The sequence below is a fragment of the Mytilus californianus genome, unplaced genomic scaffold (assembly GCF_021869535.1).
Source record: "Mytilus californianus isolate M0D057914Y unplaced genomic scaffold, xbMytCali1.0.p SCAF_1, whole genome shotgun sequence".
In the NCBI taxonomy this organism is placed as follows: Eukaryota; Metazoa; Mollusca; class Bivalvia; order Mytilida; family Mytilidae; genus Mytilus; species Mytilus californianus.
Window position 1 is genome coordinate 13,630,311 of NW_026262581.1, and position 9,286 is coordinate 13,639,596.

Here is a 9,286-nt window from a genome sequence, read left to right on the forward strand (position 1 = left end):
ACTTTGAAGACCGGTTAAAGATAAGATTAATCTTTTTTTTAATTTATTGATATGATAAACTGTGTCAGAAGTTAACAATTTGAAAAGAAGGACGTCCATGATTAAATTTTGAGATAAATCCATTGAAAAAAATTAGTTTGCTTATATTTCAAATTATACTATGGTTAAATTAGATTTTCATATTCACATCTAGTCTTGAAATTTTGCTTTTGTATAGGTGGGTGTACAGTTTGCATCATTTTCATATAAGTACATGTATGCACATTGTTCTTAAAATGTATATACAGTATACATTTAAGGTGGTACCCAACACCTTGACTAATATTAATTTGGCTCGTTTAATTTTCATAAAATTTTGACAAAATGTTTACTTTGACCCTTTGACAAAAATATAAAAATTTCAAAAAATTTGAACCAACCACTTTATCAGAAAAATTTCGTTGGTTATATAGCAGTTTGACAAACACTAATTTTGATCATTGAGAAGCTTAATATATCCTTAACAATACAACGTAATTAAAACGTTTAGCTGATTTTTACAGAGTTATCTCCCTGTAGTGTTAGGTACCACCTTAATAAGCAGCATAATAAATAAAACATATAACTGTTTATGGTAAATTTAAACGTATTCATTTGCATTTGTGGCAACCGAGAACACATTTTTGTTTTACCTCTCAGCCTAAATAGAAGTTAAAAAACGTAAATTATCTCGAGTGAAAGAATTATATGCAAATTATATTGAAATTATTGTAAAAAAAAAATGAAACATATACAAGGTACGAGTTTTCACTTAATGAGCGTCTTTTGGGAAGTGCTTGTCCACATCATTCATCATTTCAGTGCCATTTTATATCCATATTCGAAAAGGAGCGAAGAAGAGAAATTTGTGTCGGTCACCGCAGACTGCAATGAAAAAGAATTATATCATATTATCAATAAAAAAATAACTTGAAACTCCATTTGAAAATCGATTAAAATAACTACATATCTTAAAGTCTTCGTCTCGTGAGGTTATGACCGGGGGTTCCAACAAAAACTATGGTATAATTTACAAAACTACGGAAGCGTATTAGCGCCACACAATTTTTTTATATAATTTTCTTCCTATCTTTGCGATATAACGCAAGCCTTTGCGAAATAACGAAAACCTTTTTTTTTTTAAATTTTGATGTAAAAAATCGTTTTTTTAATCTCAGAATATGATAAAGATTCTTTGATAAAAAGTCATGAAATTTCCAATCTATTGTAGTAAATTGGTAGCAATTTAAATGGAGAGAACATAATTTTATAAATAAAACATCTTCATTTTATTCATCTATTGCTAAAGGGTAGTTAACCAACCTTACACAATCCTCAAACGAGAGCTTACTTTGGAAGTAAATTTATATTCGGCAATAGCTATATTAGCAGGGTTGGTTTTTTTCTTCGGTATAACTTTAATTTACTCAATTTTCATTGTAATATGTGTACATGTATTATCATATATATCATTTTGGGGGCACTTTGTAGCTTGATGTTCGGTGTGAGCCAATGCTCCGTGATGAAGACCGTACTTTGAACTATAATGGTTTACTTTTACAAATTATGACTTAGATGGAAAGTTTTCTCATCGGTACTCATACCACATCTTCTTTTATCTATTATCCTGCTCATTATTAGTTAAATAGTAAAGCATTTTACTTTGCAATGAGTACAAAGAAGATAAATTTTAATATATGCAGCCTCCTCCATTAATAACTGCTGCTTCCTTTGAATCTTAAATAAGAAATAAGATAAAACAAATGTTTGCGTTATATCGCAAAGGTTTGCGTTATTTCGCAAAGGTTTGCGTTATTACGCAAAGGTTTGCGTTATATCGCAAAAGGTTTGCGTTATTTCGCAAAGGTTACGCAAACGTAGGAAGAAATATAAAAAAAAGTTGTGTGGCGCTAATACGCTTCCGTACAAAACACCGAAAAACTATCCAAAAGATATAAAATATCTAGAACTTAACCGTACGAAAAAGGCCCTTTACCTAAGAAGTGATATAACTTTAATCATTATCAATGTTCGATGTCTTCCTTGTTTTAGGATAACTTGTAGGTTACATAGTTGGTTAAGTGTTGACATGTTTTATCCACCTCTAGTTTTTATGACTACGAATAAATTATCGAATAACTTTAAAATACCCGTTTTATGAATATATGGGAGTGACCAATACCCCTGTTTTTCCGGAACCTGTATTCAACTTTTATAATTATGGTACTTGTCTTTCTATGTTGATGTTTTTCTCTTTTTTAGACAATGACTATTTCATATATGAGGATTTTCCTTCCAACTTGATCGCACTTTTACGGGTTGCATGTATTTGTAATTAGTGGTTAACCAAAAAGGCTTGATTTTCGTGCGTACTTTCAGGAAATACATATAAATGTCTTAAAATGATATGAACCATTATATGACGCTTCTGGAAATGACAGATTGTGTTCCCTCTGAAATTGAAAAATAGTGTTTTAGGGAAACATAATTATTTTAAGATCAAACTTATGTGTGAATTAATTACATATTGTAACATGGTTTATGCATATATATTGAAATAAAAATTACGTAATGGCATGATAGAACCGTATAAATTCGAGAATGTTGTTACTGATCTGAAATTCAAAGTCAACATATTTGTAATTTTTTTTGACAATTTTCGCAGTGCTTCTTCGATATTTTCTTTGAAACCACTATAGTAAAAGTTATGTGTTTAAACTGATTGTCAATCATAGAAAAGTTATGATCAACTTTATAATAGAGAGTTTTATGCGAAGAACACCAGTATCTATGAGTTAATTCAAATTGTGTAAACAAATGTGCATTTCTTGGATACATATATGAGAAATAGCATACGTTCAAACAGACAGACGCATTGGTAAAGACATGATGATCATTATCTATACTGTATTGTAGATTATAAATATCAATACTAAAACATAAGAAATAGTTTTTTGAACTTATCTTTGGTTCAAAAGACAAAATACCAACAACCGTCTCATTAATTATAATACTCAACATGAGGGATTTGTTCTTTGCTTGCTGACGTCAAAATAATTAAAACAGCTGTGTTTATGACAATACTAATAAATATGTAGAAATAAGAGCTCGTTTTCTAATTTCAATTCTGTTTAATGAAGATCAATGATATTATATCCGCTAACAAGACACTGACTTAATAAATCTTGTTGTGAATCGTATCAAACATTTGGAAAGAAACTTTACTATCATGAATACTATTCCTCATGTTCATCTCCATGAGTCAATATAAATATGTGAACTTTCACTAAACTCTATCACCGGATGTAAGTTGAGTTGGTCTTGCAATGGTTATTAACAGGTGGGTGAACATATAGATAGAAAGAAAAAGTCAAACGGATGAAGAGACAAGAAATTTCATTAAAACAATGAACTTTGAACTTGTTATCCTTTCTGCAATTGTAAAAAAATGGAGATACGAAGGAGAAAATCTAAAACCAGTAGAAAAAAGACAGACAACACGGTGTTAAAAAAAGACGAATGGACAAACAACAAAATCTACAAAATGCTTCACAGAAAATTAAAGATAGAGCAATACAAACCTTTCAGTTTGGACGGTTTTGAAAGTTAACGGACTATATGTCTTAACAATAACGATACTATTTAGTGAGTCTTGTGAACACAGTCAAATTTTATTGTCTGCTGATCCCTTGACATTATATATAATACCATTATCTGTAAAAAAAAAAACCCGCTTTTTAATTAAAAAAAAAACTTGCTCGGAAGTTTTTCTAATTTGATAGGGTGTATCATGTTTTCATGGTGTATGTGTCTTATACCGTATATTTATTTCATGTAAATTGGACACGGGGACAACTATAATGCAATTTTATCCTTATAGATATATACCTGCGAGACTGGTGTTTAAAATACATTATTATGCAATTTTGTCATTTATCTCGGTTAAAAGAAAGATAATTCAAATTGGTATCTTTTCATTCTTTTATATATGCTCGGTCATTTGGTTTTTATTCATCAAATTTGATTTCATTTTGACTGTCATTCTTGTTTTAGATAACTCAAACCTTTCGTTGATTTTATTACGAAAGATAACATTTTTTTTATTTTTGGCTTTTTAAACTGTAGGTCACGAGCATGCCTTATATAGCTTACTATACAGTATGGGTTTAGCTCATTGTTGAATGACGTACGATGGGTTATAGATCTAGTTGTTTTCCTCATCGTCCTTTGGTGTTTGCTAAATAGTTGGTATATATTGGTAGTTACACAAGAAAACCTATTTATAACACGGAAATCATTGTTTGTTTATCGTTTTTGTTAAGTGTTTTGTTTTAATACTTTTTATTAATGAACTTAAAAATTAATTTACGTTTCAGTGAGGAGTTAAAAGGGAAATATTTTAATCAATATACTAATAACTTTGTTTTAGACGTTGAGCGAAGGACAGTATTTAGCAGTCTCAAATGTTATACCTACTGACGCGGGAGAATATACCTGTGAAGTTACAAGCAATGATGGATGTCATGTCAAACGATCTGCTCAATTATCAGTGATTCCGGCATCAGGATTTAATTCCTGTAAGTATGGTCGTTTTCAGCTACTCATCGTGCACTAAAAACCTTTTTCGTATTTAAACATATATATCGACTACGTTTTTAATGTTTTTAAAGTGAAACTATCATTTTCTTATAGTCTAAGGATAATCAGTTAGTTGATTGGATAATCAGTGTGTTGACTGTAACGATTATCTTGCAGAATCAGAAGTAGGATGAAAATTGTCTCTCAGGTCCACGTCAAGCATGGTCTTTACTGATATTGACTCATGTAGAATAAAGCAGATGAACTTACTGTTGCTTGTACGCTTGTTTTCTAAAGGAACTTATGAAATTGGTATCTATGTTACCCGTCAGTCCATAACGTTAATTTCGAGATTCCAGATTTCGGACATAAATTCAAAATAGATTTGAGCTCCAAACTTCTCTCATTTAAATAAAAAAAAAATTAAATTCCGAAATTCTCATTTTGATATCTTGGGCAAATATGTCAATTTGAAGAGTTAATAACCTCAGAATGATATCGCGAACGATATTTCTTTAAATAAGTATGCAGAATATTTTAAGTAGTGTAACCAATCAATCAAAATGCGAATTGTTACTTTGAAAAAATCATAGCACAACATTTGTTTTTCTTTCGTGGAGTGTATTTATTATGTATTCATTACAGTATGATTTCGACTTCATTTTCAGTCTGTGCGAGAGATGTTTTGGTTCACAATCCACGTGTCAGAATGGCTGGGAGAATAACACTCGGCTACTCTGTAGACCAGGCGTCAGCGCCATGGCATGCTGTTTTACGTATGAGTAGTCAGGTATGATGGTAAACAGTTTGTTTTTTTACACTTTAAAGATAAAGCTGTGAAGTTGTGTATGGTACTGAAGACTTCCATGTTGACAATTAGTTCTTTTATACCTTATACATTGCATTTTTTTACTGCTGATCAACTCAAAGATAATGAAATTCCGATACAGGGGCGAGACTGAAGTTCGAAAATTGTAGACTAAATGTATTACAGACTATATGTCACACGTTTAGGAAATTTTGTGACAAAAGCTTATAGCATCATGCAATTTTATCGCTGTTAAGATATACTTACCAGTCCCAAATTAGGATCATCAGTCATTGTTATGATGGTATTATTTTTTCGTCATTAAGGGAATTTGGTATTAATATCAACTATGTGGTGTCTTAGTTTACATATATTGGCAACAAGTCAAGACTGGGATTATATGCGCGGAGTTTTTATTCACATTTAAATATATTAAGCTACGTTACATGTGTGTGGTTTCACAAACTTTTGGATAGTCAGAGGAGTGTTTCAATACTAGCATGAATTGAATAATACTTTCTGATTGTACTCTAATATAGATTGCAACTTCCTTAGGAAAATCTTATATCGATATCATACGTTTACGATACTGCTGTAGGGTCATTACCATTGTATGTTGACTGTCAGTCCTATGGGTAATCCATTCTCAAAGAATCCCATGATCCATTTAAATGAAACTTTTTAATAATTACATTACATGTATGTTTCATTCGAATCTGTAATTTTGATAGACGGACAACAATCGTGAGGCATTCCAAAAAATATTATATTTAACAACATCCAACAGCCATTACTGCATGTGCTTTCTATGGCAGTGTCACAACAATGCTTTATACAACAAACGAAAAGCTTGATATAACTCGTAATCTCATTATAGGAGCATAAAAATATAATTATAAGAATTTAATGTATTTTTAATATCTTTATTGGGTTGTAAAAGCATTGTTTATACACATTTTAGTATGAAGCGCTTCATACAAAATGTGCTTTGGGCAACGTTTTTACACCCCGATAAAAATACAAAAAGTTTACACGATTGATGTAAGGAAACTGTAAACACAACGCTTTCGAAACCACTCATGTAAAATGTATACATCTTTAATTTCTAGATATACGTAATGCATGTACTTTCAGGAATACGTTTGCTCCAGTGCATATCCTTCCTATCATCCTGCAGAAAAAAACGGTAATACAGTTGTATCCAATCTGCAACTTTTTTCCAAACAATTCACATGTTTCAGTGGATTAAACTGTCCTTTAACATCTACGTTAAGGGATGCCCTCTGTTGGTGGCAACGGGGAGCGTCAGTTTTGTATATAAAACATATAGCAATAACTGTCTCCAGTTCAACACAACCCTGCAAATAGCAACTACTTTCGTCATATCAATTACTTTAATGGAACTGACAAATAACGTAAAGTACTTGTAATACCACAGAGGCTTCTGAAAAATGATAATATTTATCAGAATATTTATTATATACTTTTCATTCGTATTTAGATAAAAAATACGAATGAAAAGTCACCAATTAGTTTCATTCGCTTATTCGTCTGCTGTAGAGAATAGTCTTTGGTACTCTTTCATTTTCTCCAACAAATGTTTAAATCAAAAATATTAACGGACTATTTGAACTGTCTGGATGCAACTATAAACATATCAACAGAGCAAGTGTTTAAGACTGACAATGTACTTTATAAAATGACCGGGTCAATAAAATAAACTCATTTGTGCTATTGTAGGAGCACTATAGACATATTTCAACTGTCACTTGGGTTTGGTAGTTTTATCTAATGCAATAAAACTAGAACGGCGTTACTGCAGTTGAACATTATCTTTTAAACTTTATGTATAATTTGATTATGTTATTTTTATTTGAAATGTTCCTTTCAGGTCTTAATAACTATATCATTGCCATTGCTGTAGATAGTGGCAAATTTCTTATTTCAATTATGATTGAAGTATTATGCATTTGTCCAAATCCGTTACACAAAACCTGAATGCCAAAAAGGGTATTTTTGATTGATTGATTGATTATTTGGTGTTTAACACCACTTTCAAAACTATTGTGCTATTTCGTGGCGGTCAATTTATATTGGTGGAGGAAGCCGGAGCGCCCGGAGAAAACCACCGACCTTCGGTAGGAAAACTGACAATCCTAGTCAATTAAGATTGGAGTCGAGCGCACCTTCAACTTGCGGGATTCGAACTCACAACCTCAGTGTTGACAGGCTAGTGATACGGTAGTACGACTACTTAGACCGAGGCCCCCGGGTATATTTGAGGAACAAGTTAAAACATGTATTTATAGAATTACAATGTAACTTCTTTGAATACATTTCATTGTATCGTGAGTATCCATAAGTCTTTCTTCTGACGTAAAGAAAACTTTTCCACGAAAAACAAGTTAGAATTTTTACTTTTGGTTTTCATAATCTGATTTGCGACTAGTCTAAATACGTTTATCAGTTAAGAAGACTTGCGCTTTGTGGGTTCTTGTTTATTGTATGCAATAAAGCATGTTCAGCGCGATATGTTTTCCTTCGTCAGGACAACCTACTAGTATTCATATCAACACTAACATGTTTCAGGATTACGAGGAAAGATTAGCTTTATTCGATTTTCATTTCAGGATAAGACGTTTTGTGGTGCCAATCTCATATCGAATTCATGGCTAATCACAGCAGCTCATTGTATTCGCCATTTTCACATTGAATTTAAAGAATTGTTTGCCAAAGAAAAGGTTGATATCTTCCTGGGAACAAATAGTTGCAACGGCGAAAGAGGTGTTAAATATGGTATAAAGTCTTACGTTGTTCATCCAAATTTTGGTGAACGTGCTGTTTACGATAATGACGTAGCCTTGATTGAATTGGACAGATCGGTCACGTTTACGGAGGATATTCAACCAGTCTGTCTTCAACCCTCTTCTGTCATTAACAATAATTACTTAACTCATAAACTCGGTCATAAAATAGGACGCGTGGTAGGATGTGGTCAATACAGTGAATTCCGGAAAGCAGCACCAGAATATCTCCGGGAGGTGTACGTTCCCTATGTAAATCGTGAAGATTGTGCGTCTGTAAATATTGGCCAAGGAAATTTTACTGACAGCATGTTCTGTGCTGGTTATTCTAGAAGAAATATGGGAGACGCTTGCTTTGGTGATAGCGGTGGGTCTCTCACTATGAGACTCTCAGAAAACCATCCTTGGGTGTTGGTCGGAATAGTTTCATGGGGAGTTGGATGCGATAGGAATAGTCACTATGGTTACTATACACATGTTGCTGCTTTTGAAAATTGGATACAAAATTACACGATCTCCGATAGAGATCCTTAGTACTTTGGTACTTTGCTTTACATCTGTAAAACTATTTTTTTTTATTGTAAATTGACATGACCATTGTGAAAATTAAAGCTTAGCCAAATTTTAATGTTTGCTATACTTATATGATATCTAATTAGGTATAAGATTCATACACCATTGTTTATTGAAAATAAGAAAAATACTGTCCTAAAATATGACAACTGGATATATATAATGCAGGGAAAATTCTGCAAAATCGAGGCATTAGTAAAAACTTAACAATCATTTATCAATATGTGTCCCTAACAATAAAAAAATGTATAGTTTTTGCGTTGCAGTTCATTGAGACTTAGTTGTTTCTTATTAATTGGGTTATATTACAATGTGCCTTACTCATCATTGGAGATCGTACATGTATGAAGTTATTTAGTACATTTTCTCGGGTTGTAACTCATCGATCCTTATTAATACACTTTCATCTAATCAAAGACCAATCTAAAATTCATTGGACAAAAAATATCATTGGAATTGAGTAAAGAGGCAAAACCTTGTATATTTTATTATAGGTGAGATGCAA

General features: G+C 32.0%; 1 protein-coding gene across 1 annotated transcript in view; it reads left to right on the forward strand.

The window, feature by feature from the left end:
- The window catches only part of LOC127707310 (mannan-binding lectin serine protease 2-like), a 132,629-nt gene extending 123,572 nt beyond the window's left edge, over positions 1–9,057 (forward strand). Inside the window, exons 14-16 of the mRNA XM_052211859.1 lie at positions 4,448–4,595; positions 5,265–5,386; positions 8,035–9,057. Coding sequence (XP_052067819.1) covers positions 4,448–4,595; positions 5,265–5,386; positions 8,035–8,742 — 978 coding nt within the window. The 3' untranslated portion in view covers positions 8,743–9,057. The remainder of the gene's footprint in view (positions 1–4,447; positions 4,596–5,264; positions 5,387–8,034) is intronic.
- Positions 9,058–9,286: the final 229 nt, after the last annotated feature.